This window comes from Telopea speciosissima, chromosome 5 (genome assembly GCF_018873765.1).
Source record: "Telopea speciosissima isolate NSW1024214 ecotype Mountain lineage chromosome 5, Tspe_v1, whole genome shotgun sequence".
NCBI lineage: Eukaryota > Viridiplantae > Streptophyta > Magnoliopsida > Proteales > Proteaceae > Telopea > Telopea speciosissima.
The window spans coordinates 14,210,466-14,235,927 of NC_057920.1; the positions used below are offsets into that span (position 1 = coordinate 14,210,466).

At 38.6% G+C, this 25,462-nt stretch overlaps 2 protein-coding genes across 3 annotated transcripts in view; both read right to left on the minus strand.

Annotated features, from left to right (window-relative positions):
- Window positions 1-7,852, minus strand: part of LOC122661344 (DEAD-box ATP-dependent RNA helicase 28) — a 39,619-nt gene extending 31,767 nt beyond the window's left edge. The window contains exon 1 of the mRNA XM_043856706.1: window positions 7,833-7,852. The gene's annotated coding sequence lies outside the window, so the exon portion shown is untranslated. The remainder of the gene's footprint in view (window positions 1-7,832) is intronic.
- An 851-nt stretch (window positions 7,853-8,703) lies between these two features.
- LOC122661253 (CTL-like protein DDB_G0288717) lies at window positions 8,704-21,153 on the minus strand. 2 transcript variants are annotated; one of them, XM_043856597.1, is made up of 4 exons: window positions 19,824-21,153; window positions 10,597-10,945; window positions 9,587-9,850; window positions 8,704-9,215 (listed from the first exon to the last, which is right to left on the minus strand). In XM_043856597.1, the coding sequence occupies exons 1-3, from the start codon at window positions 20,888-20,890 to the stop codon at window positions 9,587-9,589; spliced, it is 1,680 nt and encodes a 559-aa protein (XP_043712532.1). In that variant the 5' UTR covers window positions 20,891-21,153; the 3' UTR covers window positions 8,704-9,215. The 2 variants fall into 2 exon arrangements, with proteins under 2 accessions (XP_043712532.1, XP_043712534.1); XM_043856599.1 differs by lacking the exon at window positions 8,704-9,215 and adding an exon at window positions 9,434-9,456.
- Window positions 21,154-25,462: the final 4,309 nt, after the last annotated feature.

Consider the following 25,462-nt stretch of genomic DNA (forward strand, 5'->3'; position numbering starts at 1 on the left):
AGGAAGGGGCTGAATAGGAAAAAGGACTACCAAACCAAGTTTCTCTCGCAAATGGACAATCAAGGAGAATGTGCTCATTGGATTCAACAACCCCCCCTCCCCCCCATATTGGGCAAGATGGATCAAGGGTCCTTTAACGGGAGGGACGACCATCACTTGAAGCAAGGCCCCGTGCACAAGATCGCCATAGGAAGGATTTAATCTTTCGTAAGGTCTAGAAGACCAGATTCGTTTCCATACTACCAATTGTAATTCATGAATACGAAACAAGGAAGCTTGTTGAGAAGACTTTCAACTCGTTGATTATCGAGAAGGTGGTAAGCTGTCTTCATTGAGAAAACACCATTCCTAAAACCACCCCAAACTTAAGAATCTGGTCTTGTATATAGGTTTAACTTAATCTTTATAATCTGCGCCTTGACTGATGGGTGAAATCAATAATTCATCAATGAACAATTTCAGGATCTATTATCACAATCATTGATATCTGAAACATGTGATATTGGACATCCATCAAGTTTAGGATAAGATGGTTTAAAAATCTTGAGAGTTGGGATCCAACTATCATCCCAAACTGAAATGTTCGCACCATTCCAAAACCGCCAAAGTAATCCACTTTGGAGAGCCTTCCAACCTTCAAGGATGCTCCTCCATGCCCAAGGGGGCTGAATACCTTCCCTTGCTTGGAGGAAGTCACAATTAGGAAAGTAAATAGCTTTAAGGAGCTTGACCCATAACAAATTAGGATTCGCCCACATTCTCCATGCCAACATAGAAAGGAGAGCCTGATTCTGAATAAGGGTGTCTCACACCCAATACCATCTTTCTCTTCGGAGCGATACAATCTCGTCAAAGAGATCCAATGAGTTTGGTGCATCTCCCTTGATTGACCCCAATAGAAGTTGGAAAGTACCTTCCTAATCTAATTATGGTGGGATAACGATAGTTTAAAATGAGATCTCGCATAATTTGAAATCGAACAGGCCAGGCAACCGATTTCACCATAACTTCCTTGCCAGCATGAGAAAGAAGCTGTTGTTACCATCCTTGGATTTTGTTGCAGACTTTGTCTCTGATATCTTGGAAGACGTGAGATTTACTCACCCAGAATCAATTGGCCACCCCAAGTATTTTGAAGAACCATCTCCATATGAAATCTTATGAATCCTTGAAAACCATCGTTTGATTTGAGGAGGGGTATTGGGGCTTAATGTGAGATTTGTCTTCTGCAAATTGATGGTTTAACCACTAGCTTCACAAAATAATTCAAGGCAAGCTTTGAATTAGTAGATTTCCTAGAGCCTAACCTTTGAGAAGAGGAAGCAGTCATTTGCAAAGAGAAGGTGGGAGATTGGAGGTGCTCTGTTATGGACCTTAATTCCTTGGAGGAGCTTCAAATTTACTGCTTTTGAAAGAACAGAGCTGAGGGTCTGCGAACACAAAATAAAAATAAAGGGAGACAAGGATCCCCTATCAAGTGCCTCGAGAGGGGGAGATGGACCTTCTATCTGCACCATTGATGAGCATTTAAATGAGATAGATGTAATACACTCCATGACGAGTAATATCCACTGTGAACAAAAGCTCAACTTAAGAAGCACTTGTTTAATGAAGGGCTACTCCAGTCTATCATAATCCTTTTGCATGCCAAGTTTAATAGAAACGAATATATTCTTACGTTTTATTCCGACTTTTGATGTAGTGAAACATCTCACGGACAATATATATACTATCTGAGATTAACCGACCTAGAATGAAGGTAGATTGATTCGACGAGATAATGTTGTCCAACACTTCTTTCAACCTTGAAGCTATTATCTTTGTAGTGATTTTAACAACAACACCACACAAAATAATTGGGCAGAAATGGTCTACAGATTCTGGAGTCGCCTTCTTGGGAATAAGGCAAATAAGACTACTGTTCATGTCCCTCAGCTTCTCCCTTGTCATGAAAAACTCTGAAACAAAGTGGATTAAATCAACCTTGGGAACATTTGAAAACTTTTGGGAAAATATAGGAGGAAATCCATCTAGGTCAAATGATTTAAGAGGGTCCATATTAGATAGGGCTTTAAATCTATGCAAGTGTTGAAATCGGTGAAATCTAGAGTGATAACACTCGTTCTTTTACCAATCTCTCGATTCTTTGTCTAGATATGACCTAAAGGTTGATACCATGAGATTGAGGAATTTTCATCATGGATCTTTAATTTCGAACGAACATTCACATGGAGGGTGAGATAAGATTTTTGAAATGTGGAGTCCAAATAAAATCTATAGAGACCTAAATATCCAGTACAAGCTACATTATTGTCTTTATAAACATTAAAACTTAATTTCCAAAATTAAATTTGAAACCTTCATAATCAAGTATAAATAAATCAATTAAATTTGAAACCATCATAACTATCAAGTACCTCCTTAGATCATCGTCTCTCCCAAATTAGTAGTTTCCTTTTGGGGGACGGAATGGATGTGGAGAATTTTTCTTTCGTCAAACTTCTATATTTGGAGATCGTGTGGAAATTCCCTTAATTTCCCATTTGGGAATTGAATCCCTGACATGTTGAACCTTCTCAGACTGCTGAGATACTACGGAATCGTTTTCCTATTTTGAATTGGATACAATTAGTAAGCTCTAGATTTAAAGTTGGCGTCTATTTCGGGGGATTATGATTTGGTAGGCACGGCCCACGCGTGACACTGTACGTAGGTGGTTCATTTTACCTGTATTAGAGGCCCCCTATTCTCTCAGCTCCGATATGAGTTACAGGAGTAGCTTTTGTAGGTCGTCAAGTATAAGATGCATATGTACTGTTCCCAAATCCGGGCCATCCAATGCATTTTGTTATGCCACAAGACAGGAGTTAAAGAGACAACAGTTGTCTCAGGAACTTACGAAGCTTTCGGAAGAAGCCGTTGGAGCCTTTCGAATTCCGTCGAAAAAATCCTTAATTTAACATTCTAGTTCCCTCATATACATATAAGTATCAAGTACGGTAACGATTTTGAATCCAAGTAAGATACTGAAATCAAGGGGATATAATAAAGATTAGGTCACCAGTTTTGATTTGATTATTTGAGCATAATAATAGAAAAGAAATCAAGGGGATATAATCTTGTAAAGGCAAGAGAATGCTCTCAGGGTTTCTTGAGCTTGCACACGTGTTGACCAATAGGAGCGTGTACACAAATATTGACCTGGGCGGAATTTCCACATTTTCATGAGAACAGGACTGCATTTTCCATGGGAATAGGATAGTTTTGTGTCTAGGTGCAGGAACCATGCCGGCCACGCGGATTAATATCAATTCATTTAATTTGAATTGGTATTTTCTCATTCACAATTATTGTGAAAAGACATCCACAACAATAAACCTGGGACATGATTTGATTTGGTCGAATAGGATACAAGGCCTTAAGTGATTTATTTGATGATGACTGCTTTCCTTTTATTTATTTATTGAAAATCCACCGTCATATAGGATAGGCTTTCATTGCAAAGAACAACGACATGATAACGATATGGCTCAACAGCAAAACAAGCTACTCGATCAAAGAGCAAATTTTAAAATTTAAAGTGCTTGATGCTTCTCTTATTACAGGCAAAGCTTTTCTCTTATTACAGGCAAAGCTTTTATTTATTTGTTTGACCCTTAATATATCAAATTTGATGACTCATCTCAATAGTATAATATAATATCTGATATAATTTTAATACATGACATCACCATTGTAGTCTACTAAAAAATAATATATTTATTGCATTTTATAAAATTTAAAATTAAGGGTAAAATTTAATAACACAATAACAAATGAGAAAATGAGACAGCCAATGGTTTGAAAATTTGATACAATGATGCCAATGAAGACTTCTGATTGATCAAGTAGGCTGTGATTATTAGAACTACCTATTTTATGAAGGAGATGTAAGTTTCTCTCACTAACAGAAACAACAAAGACTCTTTTGATCAAGTGACTTAAAATTTAAGTTTGAGTTTTGCAAAAAGTCATATGGCTTACATGATCTTTTGGCATTGAAACCTATAAAATAGGGATAGGAAAATAGAATTTATTTATTCTAACAATTGATTTTTCGAGTGATGCATATATGTGACCTATATTTAGGGTAGAAGGGTTTCCCTCGCTTTAAAAAACAAAAAGAGTTTTCTGTACGAGAGTGGCTCTTGCACGTGCACGAGGGCCAATGACAACGTGCACAGATGCATCATGGGGGGGGGGGGGGGGGAGGGGCAAGATTTTCGTCTTTCGTTGGGTGCCTACACTGTGTTTGGGCATCCTCTGAACCCTAATGTAGCCTAAGCTTCCCAAGTGTGGCCAATGAGGAGGGGAAGCATGGTTCATAAAAGAAGTAATAGAGAGAATGAATGGAATACAGACATTGTGAGAGGGATATTGGGGTTGGGTGTGTCTTGTATTCTACAGGTCCACGTATTTGTAATTGGGATGAGTTTTGGGTCAATTACATGTAAAATGATAGAATTGTAATTATATGGGGATTAGGTTTTTGGGTTTCCCTATATATTGTCTCTGTGTGGAAAACCTTAGTAACAAGCAAAGTAGAATACTATGTGAGGTGAAGAGTGATGTAGGGAGTTTTTTAAGAAATAGTGAAAAAACTCTGATTTTCTTGGGTGGATGTAAACAATCTTGTCGAATCACGATAAATTCCTTGAATTGTGTATGATTGTTTGTTTGAGTTCTTCCTTGTGGTTGCACATTCATCCCCGACAAGGGAATTCAAGGTGTACAATAGTTTTTCATTTTTTTAGGGCAAAAGTTTTACTGCACCTTAGTTGGAAATTTTTATCTTATGCAGTTACTACGCTGCATCGTGCGGCGGCTGCAGAGGCCATGTGCACCATGTGGGACCCGCTATGCCACATGGCCTCTGCTGCGCTGCACGATGCAGTACTACACTGTGCAATTACAAGAGAGGATAACGATTCCCATGGTTGGAGGAAAAGTACATCCCATCTTGGGTATTAAATGTGCTGCCCCCCCCCCCCCCCCCCCCCCTCCCCCCTTTCTCCTAATCCCCTATAGTACATAATTAATAATATCTCCATGTTCTCCGATACCTTATGGGCACCATCTAAACCCTTCGGTAGAGGGATCCTTCGTTAAACGCGGGTGTGGAAAAACTTAATCCTTCCATTAATTGAAACAAAAAAATATATTATATTTAACGAGGGAGGATTCTCTAAACAAGTTGATAATATCCCCATGTTCCTAATAACTTATGGGGAGAATGTTCTCTGTGCCGCAGCACAGGCTACGCCTAGGGACATGAGCAGCTTGTGCAAGAGGCAGGGTGATCATTATGCCCACCCCATGTGTCTGAGCATAGCCTTCACTGTGACACAGAGAATAGCGCCCCTAACTTGCCCTGCGACACAGAGAATAGCGCCCCTAACTTATGGACACCATCCGAACCCCTCAGTTGATGCATCCTTGTTAATCATGAGTGGAAAATCTTTTGATTTTTCCATTAATTAAAACAAAAAAGACAAAGACTAATTATATTTAAAGAGATTCTCTGAATAAGAGATATAGGAACGCAAAAGAGTTTCAAAACTGAGACCCATGCCAAGCACCACACCTTGATGTTTCTAACCAATGACAAGGGAGTGACAAGGGAGTGACTAGAGGTCTATTGAAACAATAATAGTCAAAATACCGTAAAGGATCGATATTCTCTGTACCGCAACACAGACACATGGGGATGGTATTTCTGCCACCCCATGTGTTTTCGGGCATTTTGGGGCAGCCTGCATCTCCCGAGAATATTTGGCCTACCGTAAATATCTTAACATACATAAAAATTTAAAAACATATTAAAATAAATTTAAAATATGACTAATCCAGATGTTATACTATTATATTTGATGATCAGACTCGCCAAGTTAAAAGATAGATACAAAAGCAGAGATACTCTTCTATATTCTTTTTCTATACAACATTTCTCAATATAATAATCACATTTAAAAAAAACAAAAAAAAAAAACAAACTCCAGTTCCGTAGGGCCTTGGGTGGAGTTCGAGCGACGCAGAGATGGTCGCAGTTATCTACAGCAAAAGTCGAGAGGTTCCCCTGAGCTTGAATCCTGAAGCCCAAAAGTTGAAAATAAAAACAAAAAACCAAAAAAAAAAAAAAAAAAAAAACAAAAGTCCGCCGTGACTCCGCGTTGGAAACCTCAATTCTTCTCTACAGTAGGTAGAAAATAAATATCTACAGAGGCGGAGAGATCTAGGGTTGATGAGGAAGGTGGAAGCGAACCTGAGACATGGGCGATCGAACTGATACACCGTGCCAACAGATTCCCCCTCGACACCTCTCTGCCGTCGGATCTCGACATAAAGCATGCGTGGCTTTCCTTGATACATCCCAAGTTAGTGTTCCGGCGAGAATAGCTCCCATCACAATCGTCGACGATACCAACACAAATCCTCCGGTGAAATCCCTTCCCGATATCACACCATAAGCTTTGATTCCCACAATCGCCACCAAATAAAGACTCGTCAGATTCGCAAGAACTGTATCTGAGATCCCCATCTCTCTACGAAAAGGGTTTTTTTCTTTTTCGAAAGCGTAGAAACTGCAATCCACCAGTCTATATCTCTATACGGAATGGATGATGGTATCGATTTGAGGTTCTAAATTTAATTTGGTTCTTGAGAATGTCGGGTGTTGGGGGATCCTTAATCTTTGCAAGTAGAAAAAAAAAAGGGAAAAAAATTGAAGGAAATGATTTTCTAATTTCAGTGGTGGAAGGTTAAGGATGGTAAACACAAAAATGAAAAAATCCCAATGTGCTCATCACTCGTCATCTTACCATGAGCTGTTCTGCTAACAAGAAGAAAAAAAGAAAAAGAAAAAGAAAAGAAAAAAAAAAAAAACTTTGAACCTTTCTTGGGAAACGGTAAGGTACATCCATAGTGTATTATTCCAAATATGTCTTCATCTATGATACCGTAGGTTCACCGATGTCCACACTATTAACACGTGTCATGCACATGTCATAGTGCGGTAGCACACGTGGCAGAAATAGGGGTTCCTCGTTGTCTCCGGAGGATCAGCTGACGATACTGCTTAGTGCCCTCTGTTTATCTCTCATTCGGTGTACGGCGGCGGGTGGAAATTTTGTAGAAATCCAATGGCCGCCAGGATGAGTGACAAATGAAGTGTATTTGTTGGGTCCCGCTGACTCACCATTTGAGATAAAATTACTTTCATGTCCCTGTTTTAGAAAATCTATTATTATTTTAGAATATTTTTCCACTGGAAATTAAGACGCAATGTCTAGTGTCCCCATCCTCGCTTCCAATAGTTTTTCTATTTTTGTCAGTTTTAGATATTTTGAATGTTTAATCTAAATCAATAACCCCAACAACGTCTCTCTTTATTTTCTCTTCTCTCATCTCCTTTTTTTTTGATAAACTCCTTTCTCATCTTGGTTAAGAAAAATATGTTTGTAACCAAAGTGGTTACAATTAATTGTTGTTGTATTCAAAACCCTATTTTGTTCTCAAGAGAATGCTAATCGGTCTAATCATCCCACCATCAACACGGTGGTAAAATGTTCACTGAAACATTAGTTTGGATGAGATTTTCCATTTTACTGGAGATTGAACAGTCTTTTCACGCACTAATTTGTCTAGGCACAGTAACTATGCGACCAATTGGCGTTCTTTTTCCTTGAATATATTTATCACTATTTTTAAGGGGGTGAATTTTTGTAAATTCTCACTCTATTCCCTTCCCCTCTATGAGCCATTTATATTCCTTGCTTCACGGATCCTCGAATCGATAGGCCTTTTTTTGTCACTTGTGTCTCTCGTCTCATTCGAGTGGCATGAGATACCTCTGATTACCTTCATTAGAGAATAGATAGAACATCACTGAATCCATTGTTAGTGTCAATAAAAAAAAAACATGAAGAGGACCTCATTGATCTCCACTGTGAACATCACCTGAATTTAAAACAATTTAAATTATTTAAAAACGACATAAATCTATTATAAAGCACTAGAGAACATATAATTAATGCCAGAAAACCCTTTCCAACAACAATTTTATTAGAGCTGCCGTTGAATTCCTTCTGTTTCTACCTGCGACTGCAAGCAGCGGGCGATGGTAGATTGTAGACTGTGACAACGGCAGCAACAAACCTTATTGGCGGCAAACCAAGCAATCTTTCCCAGTCTCCCTTTTCTTATCTCCATTAACCTCAACTCACGAACTCGAAGATGGAAGAGTGGAAAAATCGAGAAATCTGAACTAAGATAAGTTTTAGCCTTTAGGGCCGTAATTGTAATAATGGGAAGGACCGTGAGGGAAAGAAACTATCTTACCCAGGTAGGAGAATGAACCTGAATTTCTAAAAGTCAGTTAGTTTTGGATTGAGTTACTGTAGAGTGGCCAGTTCACCAACCAACCAGGTTCTACTGCCAAGTCCGCCATCAATTCCTTCCACTTGAAGCAGCACATCAATAAGATCAGATGTGCCCATAGTGCTTGAAGGTGCTGCCTGAGAGACATCTTCTGGAGCCATGTTGGCCCAACAACAAAGCACTATATTGTTGGATTGGGTCCTATCTTATCCATCAGAAGGTTTGAATCACATCGGTGGATCATGGATGCTGAAGACTGTTAGACGTACAATTTTATACAAAAATGTTAACTGAAACAAAAGATTCATGTTAGATAACCAAACATTCTGAAATAGTTAGTTTCATTAGGACTACAATAGTACAAATTTTGATTCACTCACTCTGTACAAGTGAGGATATAGACCAACCTAGACCGTATATATTTTTCTATTCTTAACACTACATTTAAGCAAAAACTATGTAATCCCCTTAGTTTTCTTAACAATTCCAACGCATATAAAACAACTGACCTAAATCATGTTGCCCATACATTTTGGTGGTTCCAATTCCATTCTGAGAAGGGTGCCTTCAAGTGTCATGGGCTTGAAGTTTTAAGCTGCATCCCAATCCTATGCAACCCTCTGGCTACTGGGAATCCAGCATGCAAGGTTGATGAAGACATACAACAGCATCCCTAGATCAACTTTAACTGAATTAGTATCCCAAATTCAACAATTTCCAAGTCCAGTTTCACTGTTGGTCAACCAAGGAAACCCCACCGAGTTTTGACATCCTCCACCGCCAGAGACTTCACTAAGCACCTGTAATAGCTGGGGAGGTCAGCCATGCATCTAAAGGTGCACAGAGATTTTAGTCCATGCATCAGAGGAACTCTGGTGCAGTATGCACATTCCTCATGAGTATCTAAAATTCTAAACTGTGATAACATGACAGCAACTATCTCAAATTTCAAGCACTCAACACATCTGGTCTCTAAGCTTACCTGCGTCTTCGGATCTCCTATAATCAATGGAATTACTGCCCAAGATGGGAAAAATAAACTTGTTTATTTTTTGCAATGAACAAAAAACCATAGCCAACATTGTACAAGGTATCAGTATGCACAATTCAAGAGGGGTGTTTCAATTTCAGAGAGCAAGGAGAGGTGAAACAGCACATGAGATTAAGTTACCTATACAATCAGTGGAGTTCTGGTGGCAAGAGATGGTCTACTGTTCCTACTGATGGGGAGGTGGACATAAACTTCATGCACATCCTGTTTACAAACCTCCCCTCGGTCCCTATCTACGGCATAGCACACGTATATGGTGTCAATCACGTTGTCCAGCACATGAACAAAGAAGCCCAGCACCACAATGAGCAAAACCCAGGCAAGAACTGAGACGAAGTATGCGTCTACTCCAAGATTGCTGACAGCATTCAGGATGGCCCAAACCTATTCACATAAATTTGCATATTAAAAGAATGCAAACTTCATGGCAAGAAACTAAAAAATAAATTCCAGAAAGATTACTAGAAAAAAATTTATGATGAGATTTATATGGATGACTCATTGGATTCTCATTAAATTCAAACCCCAATTTGAGGAGGTCGTCTTAATTCCTATTGGTCATGGGAATTAAATCACAAAAATAACATACTAACTGCCACGATTCCTGATTTACATCACCTCATCCAATGCAAATCAGGTCTTTGATGGAAGTTTGGATTCTCAAGTAACCAAACATATGCTAAAGAGAGATTCAGGAAGACATTGAACTTGCTAGGATACAAGTCAATGCAGTTTAGGATCTAAAGCACCAATGTTTCCCTCCCCCCCCCCCACCTGGTGACTACATAACAATAACTGGATATTGAAATAATCACAAATCATCAATCTCTGACAGATTGCACAAGATCACTATCAAGTCTATAAGCAGTTACTTTGGAGAAATTGGCCAGATGGAATATCATAGTAACCACATCATCTGTGCACCCAACTTCTGAAGCACTATCAAGCTTGTTCCTCAAATGTCCAGAAAAGTTTGATGCATTAGACGGTTACAACAATCATTCTTTTAGTTCAATTAGGTCAACCATATATCAAACATTGGCAGGTTGACTGGCCAATGTCCAATACTACAAAATCTGGCAAATATTACACCATTTATCACAGAAATAAAAGGTTGTAGTTTGACTCACCACAATTGCATATACTGCTGAGAGGACAAAGATGATTCCAGCCAGGATACGTGAGGAGACTGTCTCCACAAAAACAGCTGAAAGAAGATTACGTCTCAGAAGCTCATATGTCATTTTAGCAGAAGTACAGTAACATTCACCAGTTATTGCAGCAAAGTTGATCGTGAACTTGTTTAGGAAATCAACTGCTGACAGTAGAGCATTAACACAACAACGAAGTATTATGTTCACTATCCCAGGAACAACATCTTCTCGCCTTGCACTATCAACAGCAGCACGCACAACACGAACCACACAGATAATTAAACCCGAGAAGCAAACAGTGCCAAAGGAGGGGCCAAATGCATTTCTGCAAATTTAGAACAGGACAAAAAGGTTACTAACAGATCAGTTCTGTTGCACTCATAGAACTACAGAAAAAGCAAAATCAATTTTTTTCTCATGAAAAGGTAATGTATCAAGCTGGAAAACATGAAATAATCAGATTTTGAAACTAAAAGAAACTATAATCGCAGCACATACCCATAAATTTTTAGAGAGAATGTCCTTAGGAGTCTCAAAAAAAGCTCCATGGAACACTAAGGGCTGATAAATTAGCTATAACAATGTTGAACAATAAAATCTAGTATTAGGAGAAAAATTGCAAGCTATTTCATCCACCAATATGTACTAATGGATATGTGGAATTAGAAGGGGGAAAGGGGGGAACTAACCTTATCAATCTAATAGGAGGGATTTCCATTACAAACTGGTAATAATTATTCACGTGAGAAAACTTAATGTAGAAGGGGTTCAGCTAAGAACCACTCTACAGTAGGATCAATGATAGGTTGCAGCAAAACATCAAATTAGAAACAAAATCGGAATTAGTAACTTAGGCTTCGTATGGCAACATTCTTAAAAAGTGTTCGTGTTTTTTCATTTTTTTTGGAACAAAAACGGGGTAAAAACTGTATGGTATGTCTGGTTTGATTTTTTGTTTTTTTAAAATAAACCGGGCACTTGGCAGACTTTTAGCATACATTTGCAAAACACCAAAATCATGTTTCTCACATTAGAGAAACAATTCTACAAATTTTCGGAGAAACATCATGCCCACTTAAGTTGACGAGGGTATTTTGGAAATTTCCACGAAAAACATGAAGGCATGTTTTGCCCTAAACCTCGCATTCTCTCTTCACTCGCAAGAATACCTAGACCGTTCTCGCTAGACCTCTGCAACTCTCCGTTGCAATAGGTGTCAGCTAAAGCTTCAACGGTCAAGCTTGCAACACAAGAACAGAAAAAACTCGAAGCAGCTAAGCTCAAACCAGAAATCTAATCGAAGTAACAGACAAAACGAACAGACCTTAAGTGGAGAACTCCGGAATTATGTTTGTGAATTACTTTCTAATCGAAACCCTCATCCATGGCTTCTCTCTCGTCTCCTTATACTCCATCTACACGTCTTCCTGTTCCGCTTCCTCAATCTGTCTCTTCTCAAGAGAGATTCAATACCTTTCTCCAGATAACGCTCCAGAGTACCAAGAAAATCGATATATGTGGTAGCTTCTTCGTCTCCCAAAGCTCTTCCGACAACCGAGCAGGAAATTCTTGAGGCCGTCGCTCAAATGGACGGAAAGAAAGAGAAGAGCCTCCCTGCTGTGAGATCATACGAGAAAGACTTGGCTCGGTTGACTTTGATAGGTGAGGTAGCTTTCGAGCAAGCATTAACTGCGGCAGCTGCTGATGGTGGCGAAGCTGCAGACGAGCACATTGCTTCTGGTATGCCCACCATGGTCGTTGAGACTATATATTTCCTGGTCCTTCAGAAGAGAAGAGCACAGTCTCGACCAGACTGGTCAGTTTATTTTCTCGTCGTCTCAATTCTTCATGTCTTTTTTTTGAGATTCATTTTAAATACCATCGCAGTAGTGGACTAACATTGGAACCTTATTTCTGCCTCTAATTAGTGTTAATTTGTGTCATGAAATATGGTTTACACAGCGAAAAATGAGAAAAGTAGAAAGTTTTTGTTTGCAGGAATGATGTTATCAAGTGATTTTTCATCCTTAGAGAAGGTTGGCTTTAGATGTTGAGGTGCCTGCAGTTTGTTGGTGCCTGTGTTGTATCTCTTGCCTTATTTCTTTAACCCCAGTGTTAAATTTTGATGATAATCATTCTTTCTCATGTCATTGAGTTGCTCAAGGTCCCCATGGTTAAGTCATTTATTGAGGACATGGGTTTAGCTGTGGTGTAAGTGGCATTTTACGTAATTTTTGGTAAACAGAAACGATTCTGTTAAGTGTGACCCATACAGATTTCTGTTTCTTCTTAGTTACAGAAACATTTTTTGTCAGTGTTACCATACAGCATTTCAGGACCCAGAAACACAAAACTGCGCCAGACCCAAAGCCACTCAAAAAACACAGAAACGTTGCCATACAAAGCCTTAGTAAATAAGAACCAAATCAGCCAGCAGAAGGTCACCAAACTTAGGTCGAGTAGAGGTGATGTTGAACAAGTTCTATGCTCCAAAATTCATCCAATTCTGATGGTTGGATGCTGAGATATGAAAAGAACTCCAAAATAGAAGGTTATGGAATACCTTACAAACAGTACTGTATTTGGGTCCAATGAAGATCGAGTATAGGCCTTGATGATAAGAAGCTTCGCTGCAAGTTTGGTTCAGTTCTGATGGTCAGAAGTGGAGATGGGAGTTGGAAATGAAAATAGAAGATTAGTGGTGTAGAACAATCCAGCCAGCAGAATAGGCCAAGAGTGGGATCGAGTGGGGTGGTTGATGGTGTGATTATGTGCTCCAAATCTCCACAGGTTCTGATGGAAGGATGTGAAGTTATGGACTTAGGAGTTGCAGCAACAATTCAACTTGTAGGAGCAGCAGCAGGCTTCAATTGATGGCAGCAACAGTCTTGGAGTGTTTGGGGTTGATTGCAGCTTTTGAATGAGTCTTCACAGCACTGGGATTGCTCAACAGAGAACAGCAGCAGCAGCACAGGGATCGATTGCAAGGAAAAGAAGAATAGAGACGATAGAAAATAGGGGATAAGGAGATTCGGCTCACTCAGCCCTAGGGGTTTTTCACCAGCCAGGCCTCTCAGCCCTTCATCCACACAATAGGACAATAAAACTTTGCACAAAAGGCATATCTCATTCATCATAATCGTTAGGGGGGGGCCTCTAAGGGCATTACATATTTATGGGCAGCTATTCTTGCTTTACAAGTAAGAGAAAATTAGAAACTTGCAAGAAAGGAAACAAACTACAAATCAAAACAAGGAAAATAGAAACTTCTAAATAAAAGCTAAGCCTACTTTCTAAATTTGGAATTAGAAACTAAAAGGCAAAGGTTGCTTAATAGACAACCACAAAATACCTAAGAGAATAATTCTAAAAATAGAAACTAAACTAAACTCCTAATTCCTCATACAGACAAAATTGAGTCTTCTGATAAAATCTTCACATGATCTGGTCTTGGGCCCCACAAGATCGTCTAGTAGCATTCACATAAAGGCAAAATACAGGGCGGTGACATTGTTCAGATAACAGTAACATGAACATTGTTTTGACCTCTATTTCTTCATGTTTTGTCCTACATCAAAACTGCTTACGTGCACATGTCTGGAATGACTGGTCAAATCATGAAGACGATGGTCTACTTATGGTTCCCTCATATCGCACCCTGTCTCAACTACATAGACCCAGAAGTGGGAAAATGACGAATGTCAAAATATCAAGAGCCCATTGAAGTAGGAACTAACTTGGTGTTTTCTAGAGCAAGGAACCTTTAAGTCCAGGTTAGTCTCCCTTGACTTTTCTAAACTAGCAATTGCTAGAACCAGACTTGCCATCTTTGTGCACCTAGGAACAAGATACTATTATACCATCTCTGATACTCCTTTGAATCACCTAAGATGCTCTACTGAAATGGGCCTATCCTGATGCAGGAAAATCACTGAACCCAAGGCTTATTTCCGCTAAAGTAAGCCCACCCCTGTGATTTTCCTGCATCATATAAAAAATGTCACAAAATTCATCATTGATACCCCAGCAATTCTCAATGTTCTACTATGTTCACTTCTTGGGCATGAAACAAAAGCAATAAAACTAAAATGAACTCTCCACCCTACATTTGGCTGTAAAGTAATCTCAGTACCTACAAACCAATAAAGGAACCTTAAAGGTCCGATGTGCCAGCCCCAATCTCACCAAGAGCCTTTTGAGGAGCTGCAAGCAGGTACTTTATTTGCAAATGTAACCAAAATAGTGATACCAGGCAAAGATTCGCATTTAGCTTGCAAGGAAACATGGGAACCTTTGTGATGCTATGTCTACTTGCTTCTGAAAAATAGAATTGCAAGTAATAACAACCAGAAGTAGAAATAATCAACTAAAATTGGATTTGAACAGCTCCAATCGAATCAAAACATACATTTTGTGAAAGCAATAGCAAAAAATAAAAACAAGAAGTAGCAATAATCAACTAAAATTGGATTTGAACAGCTCCAATTGAATAGAGAGAGGGAGAGAAGAAATAAGCCATATGTCACCATCATGCTTTAGTTTCGCTTAAAATAAACAGCTACTCACACTCTAACATCCCATTAAGCCAATTTTTTGACTTCTAGTTCGAAATAGAAACTTCCTGAGGTAGCTTGGACCACTCGACCCAGCTTGAACCAGACCTTAATGTAGACCAGGTTCATGGAGATCGAGCAACCATTAATGGATGGACCAGCCAGCTCGCAGGAGCTTAGTCTATAGGGTTTTATTTGCTTTAGTACATTCCTATTTCAAGAAGGAATTTGTTTATTTAAGTTTTATTAGTTAAGTTGTAATCAGCAACTAAGTTAACATAGTTAGATTAGGATTTATTTTCCTATTCAGAGTAGGAGTCTATTATTGTTTCTATTTAAACCATTGTAGAGCCCAGGCTCATAGACGATTTTGATGAAATAAACTATCGAGTTTTCTCTGCAACTTAAGAGATTCAACCCGAGGGATTCAGCATTGGTGTGAAGCCAAGAGGACAGAGAGACTCTGATCCACAGGTGGGAAGCCTTAGTTCTTCTATTATTTCATTTCTTCCTTTGTTCTACCGCCAACTACTTTGGGTTGCTCCTCAACATCAGTACTGATTGAGAAGATCTGGTACGTGGTTTCATCAAGGAATATTGTCCTTCAACTATCCAAACAATCCCTAATACAGGTAACTAGTTGATGCAGATTCATCACTGAAATGGGCTTATTTATTTAGAAATAAGTCGTTTTCTATGTAATAGGCCACTTTAATGAGCCTAAACTAGGGGTATATAGATTGCATACGGGGTTAGCCCAATACTTAGTTTATTTTTATGTTTTTTTAATTGAACCGGTTCAAATTGGTTCAATTTAAGTGATCATGTGATGTAAGTTGGGCTAGATTAGGACTCTATAAGTCAAGCCATGTTTTGAGTCTATTTCTTTTAGTATTTTAGTTTCCTAGTCAGTTTAAGTTACCTAATAGGATAAGGATTGGGTTAGGTCTTTCCTTTTTAGAGTAGAAGTCTATTTTTGAGTCTTTTATATAAGGTTGTAAGGGGGCAAAGCCTTGGATACGAATTTGATTAATGAAAAGCTTTTGTTTGCTGCCATTATTGCTGCCCTGCTCTGTTGAGTATTGCTCCTTGTGAGTGTGCATCCTTGTGATTCTATCAAGGTGGAAAGGGACTAGTGGAATCCGGTTGACTCCTTACGCCGTGACGGCTGGGAGGATCTTCTTCAATTCGAAGGTGGTTCTATCCTTCACATCTGTTCAAGCTGCTGCCAATGGAATCTCCAGTAAGTTTGACACCCAATTTCTTCTTCTAACCCTCTAATCCTTTCCCCCAATCGATCCCCTTTATTTTTTGTTTGAATCTCATAAACCCTAACTCCATTAAACCCTAGATCTTGCTGCCCAGCCATATTTAACCATTGGATTACTTCAAATTCAAACCACAGCCTCTCCTTAACACCCCCTACACTCGACCCAAGCTGCTGCCCTATTTGTCTTTCAAAACCCTAAATTTGACCTAATTTCTAAAACCCAAAACCTGAAACCCTAACCCTAATTTCTGAAATTTTGAATTCTCATCTAAGCCTAACTAAATCTAGCTTTCTAAACTCCCCAAAATCTGCCTAGTTTAATCGTATAAACTATATTCCCATTATCCTATCCTATCCTAACCCTAGGAATTGACCTAAATCCTAGTGTTGTCCATTCGAACCAGCAGCCCCTTTTGTTATTTGATCATGTTGTTTGGCTCCTAGTAGGTCTCCTACCAATCTAGGACTACACTAGTATTCTGAGTTAATTTCAGTTTAAAACCTCCATCGTATGCTCTGTTTTAAAACCTTTCACAGCCAATAGTGTTGATCTCATAAAACCCTAACCTGAGCCTTGTTGACCCTGCAACTTCTCGATAATCTAGCCCCTCTATAGACCTAAACTCGACCCTGGTTTGGTGGCCATCTGGCCGCTGGTTTGTGAGTTACCTAAAATTCTCTCTTGTCCCAGTTTTCTTTATTTCAGAATATGGGTTTTCAAGATTACTTTTAATCCAGCCTTTGGTTTGTATTGAAACCTTAGGGCTTCTATTTAAACTATTGAACTTGAGGTCTGATCTGAATTTTAAACCAATCTGTTGGTTGGATTGGATTTAATTTCAGTTTCATTGTTTCTGGGATCTCTACCTGTGAGATCACTGTTTCCTAAATTACTCCCAAACCGCTCATCGTATCATTCCCATCTTTTGAAAGGTTCTTATCCTTCCTACTAGGAGATTTGAATTTTCAGCCTATTTTCGGGTTTCTATTTGAGTGGGGTTTTTGACTTGGGATCCTATCCAGGAGGGGAGGGTTTTAGAGTTCTTCTTCCTACCTAACCCCCCCCCCCACCACCACTTCCCCAACTTGTACTCCTAATAAAACTACAGTTGAAAAGTTTACACCCTTCAAATAACTTTAAAGAAACAAAGAAAAGAAAAAGAACTGATCAAATTTTTTCGTGTATCCAGTGCATGAGGCTAACGCATGCTTTGATTCCATCTCCCTTGGTTATTTATCTTCATTGCCATCACTAAATCTGGTGGAGGGCCGGTAGGGAAGAAGGGAATTTCAGAGAAGAAATTAGATTGGCAGGGAAGAGGGGAAATCGCAAAGGAGGGGGGGGGGGGGGAGATCGCACAATCACTTTGGCCTCATAGGCACTTACAAACACTTCACTATTCCATTCTTCAAATCTGTCTCCAACGACGGGGATTACATCATATATAAAGAGAAATAAAAGACTCCTAAAAATAAGACAAACTCTCTAACTAGGAAACTAAATATACCATGTAGCTAACTTCTAAAATAAACAGAATAAAATAAAGTAAAAAGACATTATTTTCCCCAAATAACATAAATTCCAAAAGCCCTAGGAGATCCAAAAACTCAAAATGGACCCTGTTCATCTTCGTCTGGATACCCAAATGGGTTTGGGTCGGTCCAAGGTAGTGTATCTGCATCAAAATCATCTCCTAATGGAAGGTGTAAGGTGCCAGCTGGTTCGGTTGGTAATCTCTGCAGCGTGTCATAGCGTGGACTTTATTAAGTTCCGCCTTCATCGCCATTTGTAGTTCTGTCCCATTTGCCAGCCCAAAAGGCCTACAGTCTACATAAGTTTAACAAAAAAAACCACTCCCAAAGGCTATCAGAGCCTCGCAAAGAAGATGAGTGTACAGTATCATGCTTATGTGGTGGAACATCAAAGCGTGGATCCTCATTTGCTCTCTCCCTCAATAAATTTAGGATCCAGTCTGAAGTTCATTCCCGTAGGCCCTTGCCTTTACTTTCCCCATGAGAAAAATACCATAATTGAAACTCTCTTTACTTATATTGTATAGGGAGCTTCTAATGTGTCGATGTTCCATCATCAAATATAGATCTACCTTCACGTGCCTTGATACGGAACCAGTATGCAACTATCAAGGATCTGAATTTCTACTGGCTTATGTCTGTGTCTTTTTTTATTCTCCATCCCAACCCCCCTCCTCTTTTTTTCCCTTTCACTTATATTTCTAGTGCCTGTCTTCACAAGAGCATTAATAGATCTGTCTTCTTTAGAGAGTACCTCATCTTTGGGTAGTCAATCAAACCTTCTGGAATCAGATAAAGCACAGCCATAGCTGCACCTTTGAAATTGATTTGTGCATAAAATACAAACGGCGAACCCGGTGCACGAGGCTCCCGCCACTGCGGGGTCTGGAGAGTGTCAAAATGTACAGAGTCTTACCCCTGCTTTCACAAAGAGGCTGTTTCCAGACTCGAACCCGTGACCACTGGGTCACAATGGAGCAACCTTTACCGTTGCACCAAGGCCCACCCTCTGATTTGTGCATAAAACCCTCAACTTAATTATAAGAAAACTGTTTGTAATGTAAGGCTGACACTAGAGTCACTGTAGAATCAAAGTTTAGAAGAATCTATGACTTGTTTTATTCTTTCCCATAATGGAGTAAAATCTTCTATATGATAGTTTCCAACTAGGGATAACTCTTGACTTATTGAAAATTTGTGTCCATCTCACCATGCCATCGCCAGCACACAAGTTTTTGCAGTTATATAAGGAGGATTGATACTGAATTAGTATTTTATGGAGAACCATATGCTATCCAGTAATACGACATACTTAGATAAGCTCCTAGCCCACAAGACTTCTGCTCATTCTTTTTCATCCTCTTCTAACACATAATTCATTGAATCTATTGTCTTCTGGTCTTTTAGGTTTCTACACACGTTTTAGAACACTCAAATCTAAAATCTTGTGGAGTTGCCACCAACATTGAAGGTTATACATAAAACTGGTCTTAGAGAAATTTAAATGAAGCATAATTGAGGGACTGCAGGTGCATTTGATGTGCAGGGCCTAACCAGTAACTTGAAATTTCTTTGATTGAGGAGAATCAGTGGGTAGTGGGTAGTTACTTTTATCAAACTTATAAGCGCTCACCAAATTAAACTCTTTTTAATTATAAAAATCTTTCCGAGCTCATGAACTTGTTGACCAGACCAAGCATAATGTATTTCATGTTAATGAGAACGTTGCGACTACCCACAAAAGAGATCAAAAGCTTAAAAAATTTGGTGATAAAAGGCATCATAAACATTTCAAACAAACACCATGAAAATAACTCCTAGCAAGGAGAACAAGAGCAAGAATTCACCTTAAAGAGTTCCTTAAACTTCGTCTCGGAGGCGAATGGTCTTTCGAGAAGTACCATTGCGCAATAGTCCCACTAATCACGTACGCCTGAGCTTCCACCATGGTTGCTGCAGACCACAACATTGTGAGAATTGCCAACGTATAGTATGCGGGCACCCAACTATCAGGCTTCCAAACGCAGGAATACCCTTCTTCTGATCCTTTACTGACATGAGAAACAATCTTCCCATTCAACCGGGCAAACACCAAAAAAACTACAATTGGCACGAAATAAACAACAAGCCCGAGAATCATCAACGGAAGAACTCCGAACAACCCCATATTCCTGGCAAGAGCTTCAGATGCAACCGCAACTATCCTCACCGTCAACTCAATACGATGCCAATTCGCCACAATTATCCATACAATCACGCCAATAATCAGGAACACAAACACAAGTACCACAATCCGGTAAGCCAAGGGGAACGCATCGCGACAATTCGACTTCACAGTACAAGCCACGAACCAGTACACATTGAAGAAAATGGGAATTATGAGAAAGAAAGGAAGGGATAAGTAGACGATTTGCTTGGTGTAATGCCTCAGTAACCAGAGAAGTCCTAAAGCCAAGGGCACACTCAAAATGAAAGTAATTACAAGGGTCCAAATCAGATCGCTCAGAAAATGAGAAGACGACGCATAATTCGAAAAGGATCGGAGATAAAAAATTTGATGGAATAATCCAAGGGGGGGAGTCGACAAAGATTGCTTGACACAGGAGGTGGAGTTGGAGTCATAGACATAGGAAGATACCTCAGAAGAATTAGGGTTTCGATGAGCAATGGAGAAAATACCGAAAGCGAAGGTGGACAAGGAGAAGATAATAAAGAGGACCATGAAAGGGAGGTCTTGGAAACGTCTGGGGCCATAGTTGAAGGTGATCTGTGGGTAATGGTTTTGTTCTTCATCTGATTCATTCTCGCCGCCTTCTATCGAAGACGAAGGGTAAGACTTCGAGAGAAGAGCCTGAGAAGGTGAGGAGGACTCGTAGGGAGAAGATGGATTTTTGGGTTCATCCGTGCTGCCCATTACAGATTTCGATGGAGAGAGACTGTGAGAGAGAGAGAGAGAGAAACAGAGAGGGGTAGACTAGTTAGTGAAGAAAGGAATAAACATGAAATTTGTTCGTTTTGGCCTCATTATTGACTATGTTATGCATTAAAAAGCTGTCCGGTGAGAAGGTCGGTTGGCGAAGACGACGATGATCATTAAGATTTTAAGAAGATGATGATGATGATGAAAGTACAGAAAGACCGTTGGTTTTGGTCGCAATGGCTTTGCGGAATTTCGAATGCGAAGTGAAAGCCTAGAATATTTCCAAGGATAAACGAGAGACTCATGTCTGTACAGCTCGTATAAATTTACCATTATAACCCTCAAAAATACATTTTTATGATACTTTTCCATTGTCCCGTGATCAGCTTGTCGGGTCGAGAGCAGGGAGCGCAGGGCGGATCTACCCATGTTTTAGTGCAGGGTAGGACCTGGATCCTGTGCATCCGGGCAGCCGGGCTGCATGTGCAGTGCCAGACTCAAGGCGATGTGCTTTGACTGCCTTACTCCTGCCCAAGCACTTTACCCGAGCAGGTGTAAGGCGATCAAAGCCTGCCGCCTTGAGCCTGCCGCTGCACATGCAGTCCGGCTGCCTGGATGCACAAGATCTTTTTCGGGGTGGACACGATACCGATATGGATCGATTGTATCAGACAAATTTGCTTTTAATTTTTTTTGAAAAATGAAATTATTTTACTATTTTGCCCCTTTTCATATGTTGGCACGGTATCAAGATTTCTGACTTGTAAAATCAATATGTATCGGGCGATACAATAGCGATACCTCAAAGGCTCAAACTATGGATCTACCTTTAAACGGAAATCTCAATTCTCTGGCTGTTTTGGTATGGTTCTATTTTAAAATTATATTAATTTATTAAAATAAATTAACAAATAGATTTTTGTCAAGAAACTATGCTGTGTTTGTGGAATGCATTCTTAGATGATAAAAATAGTTGTTTTCATCGATTGAGAATGTAAAATCCACCTAGAATGCATTCCAAGAATGCATATCAAACACTACCTAAGTTGTTTGATTGCAGATAATGAAAAAAATTTATGAATAGAAAATTCATTTGGCAACTCTATTTCTTTGAAAATAGAATTTTCTCTCCTAATTTTTTTTCAAGAAAGGTAGAGAGAGAGAGAGAGAGAAAGGGGTGGGGGTCTGCCGGTGTCTCTATTTCTTCTTCTTAGAAAATCAATAGATATTAAGTCAATTGTAAGATTAGAGTTAAATGACTTGTTTGTCCTTGTTGCACATATGTACTCATTTAACACTGGCCTGATTTCTGTTTCAATATCGGGTGATTTCTATTTCAGAAGTTGATTAATTTGATTTGATTTTTGCACCTTATTTCAATGAAATATAAAATAAATTTTACAGAAATTCTGAAATAGGTGAGAAGCTCTTTCAATTTTGAAATTGAAATTGCATCCACTCTTTCTCTTTAGTGAGAATGATTAATTTGATAGGAAAAGCAGTATTTTCATGTTAAGATTAAAACACCGCCCTTCTTCTCCTAATGGTTTCATCACCATCATCATCACTCTTTCCCAAAAAATATAGAAAACCTATTCTCATAATTGAACTACCAAATGGATTTTTTTCTTGAAATATTTTAGATTGATGCAACCAAACAATTTCAATTTCTTAACAAAAAATCTATTTGTTGATTATTTCATGAAAATCAATCTTAAATTATAATAGACATCATACCAAAGCAGAAATAAAGAGAAAAATATATTTAAAATGATTTCAATGAAATAAGTGAAATAACTCTCCAATTATTTCACTATTTTAGGTGAAATTGATTTCAATTTCTCATAAATTAGGTGAAAAATCATACCAAACAACCTAATTTCACTTTTATGATCCCATGAAATAGAAATCATACCAATACAGCCTGAATGAGAGTCCAACATATAAAGTATTCCCAAGTCCCAAATTTGATTGAGTTTAATAGGAATACAAAGTTGGAGGCAGTTTTCCTTTACCTCAGTCATCCTTGATTGAGGGAAGAGCATTTATAACTCTTAATGGATGTACTTTTCCTTCACACGCGGTGGAGGAAAACTTTCTCCTAAAAGTTTGTCAAGTGAGAAGAGACTTGTGAAGTGAAATAGATGATAACATGAGATACATTGCAGTTTTAGGGGTTGACTACGTGATATATTTCTTTGTTCGATCATCAGTTGGCTTCGATTCCATGGAGATAGCTTTGATTTATTTAAGTCCTAGTTGTTTGATGGATAGAAATCATACAAAAACAGCTCTGGGTGGGATTTCAACATATAAAGGACTTCCAAGTCCCAAATTTGATTGAGCATAATAGGAATAAAAACTTTAGTTTTACTTCTCCCATGGTCAAGGGAGATCTCTTAACTAAGGGGTTAAGGGTATCAAGAACCGTGGGAGATATTATCGAATTTGTATTATATGGGGTAGAGCATTTATGTCCCTTGATGGATGTACTTTTCCTAAAGAGTTTGTTGAGTGAGAAGAAACTTGTAAAGTGGAATAAGGGATAACATGTGACGCATTGCAATTTTGGGGTCGGCTACTTGCCACATGATATATTTATTTGTTCGCTCATTAGTTGGCTTCGATTCCCTAGAGATAGCTTTGTTTCATTTAGTAATTAGTATATGATTAATGGGGTGACATAGCTCTATTGTTTTATTCACGTGATTGATATTTTATAGGGAAGGAATGATCTTTATCCTCTGCAATTCCCTGTCCGTTCATTTTTTGCAATTCCTCTCATAGTGTGCGGAAATGACCACCCTACCCCCTACTCGAACACACTGTCCGGGTGGGGTCCACCTCTCTATTAGAGGGACTTGGGGAAATGGACCGGATAGAGAATTGTAAGAGATAATTTTCAGAAAAGGAAGTAGTAGCTCTAGGCCGTTGATTCTGATCATGGATTCTGTATTTGAAAGAATATTTATAGGATATTATTGAACTACATAAGGTAACAACAATACAATTTATAATTTATTTTGGGGAGGATGTTTCTTTGCCTGATCGTTGTGGATGCATGAGCAGGCAAGAGCCAATGAATGTCTTCTATTGGTTCAATTAATAAGAGGCAGAGAGGTCATTTCACAAGGAAGAGAAAGATAGAGAGGAGCTACTACTAGGGGAGGCTGCTCCCTGGATAGAAAATATTCTCCTTGTATTATGTTTTTCCATTGGATAACATTGAGTTTGAAATCATAGTTTTTTTTTTTTTTGATAAACGAAATCATAACTATTAATTAACAAACTCTGCCTAGACTTCAACCTATTCTTGATGTCACAAGTGTTCTAAGAGATGTTTCTTTGCGAATAATCAATTGTAATTTATTTGAGAGAGAGAGAGAGAGAAAGAGATGGTATATATATTATACGGGGAGGATCTTGTTTCTAGTGTACAGCGAACCTCCCACGCCACACCAATGACAACACGATATGACATCATGTGTAGAGACTCACAATGGTCAGGAAAAAAAGAGAAAATGAATAAAAATAACCATATGAGAATGTGTACATTAAGCGGATAACGTGAAGATTTTTTTTGGGATTATATTTTCATAATAGTTGATTTAGACAATCCACCATGATAAGCTTTTTATTATGGTCTACCATTTTGGAGCCATATGGATAGTTTGTTTCGGCAACAAATTGTTAGATTAATTGTATCCCTTATGGATTAGACATATGCCAAATTTCAAACAAGTATGCACTCATATATTTTCATGTGTCTTTATATTTTTCATCCATTAGTATATGTGTGCACTCTTTTATAGTTTCTAGAATTTTAAAATTGAATTCTATTACATGCAAAATCTTTTTGGACTAAAACTTGACATGTGGATAGGGGACTTTGAGGTTTACTTGTCCACCAAAATTGGGGTCCATCCGATTTACTATATAGTAGATATTGGGGTCATCCTAAATAACCTTCTCCGTATACTTCGTAAGGAATGTTTCGATTCTATTATTCATCTAAGTACTCTTAAATAAAAGGGACAACGTGCTAAGGGAGAGAGTTCTCTAAGCAAAAGGTATAGAGAAACACACCAATGAGATGTGAAAGAATGGTTTTATATATGGGAGGACAGTGAGATCATTTCATACGAAAACAAGAGAGCTAGAGAAAAGAAAAAAGGGTACTAGTGTAACCTCTCCTAGCGGCTTAGAGAATATTTTTCCACATGTTTAACTTCTATGAAAAACAATTAGGCATATCCAAAATGTTAGAAGGATTGCCCACCTATCTCCTAAAAAGAAAAAAAGGTGAAGGATAGCCATTATGGGAGGATGGGAATATAGATTTGAGGGATGTGTTTTACTTTTAACATGCATGGTTGGAACCTAATCTAGCAAATGTATCCATAGTTGCAATGTTTGGTTAGGGACTTACAGTCAATAATCTTATTGTCCACAACATCATTTAGTTATTGTTTAATTTTCAGAAATATCTAACTTCTCCACATGACAATATAATGCTTAAAAATTATTTGAAAAACCCCAAATTGTCAAACTTATCAAGCATTAGTC

What these genes read in the sequence shown, in the direction of transcription:
- LOC122661253 (XM_043856597.1), bottom strand. Translation starts at nt 20,890, where the DNA reads ATGGGCAGCACGGATGAACCCAAAAATCCATCTTCTCCCTACGAGTCC. An exon ending in AGTTTAAGGAACTCTTTAAG is followed by an intron (nt 10,946 to 19,823) that starts GTGAATTCTTGC and finishes CTAAATTTGCAG; the next exon opens with AAATGCATTTGGCCCCTCCT. An exon ending in CAGCAGTATATGCAATTGTG is followed by an intron (nt 9,851 to 10,596) that starts GTGAGTCAAACT and finishes TTATGTGAATAG; the next exon opens with GTTTGGGCCATCCTGAATGC.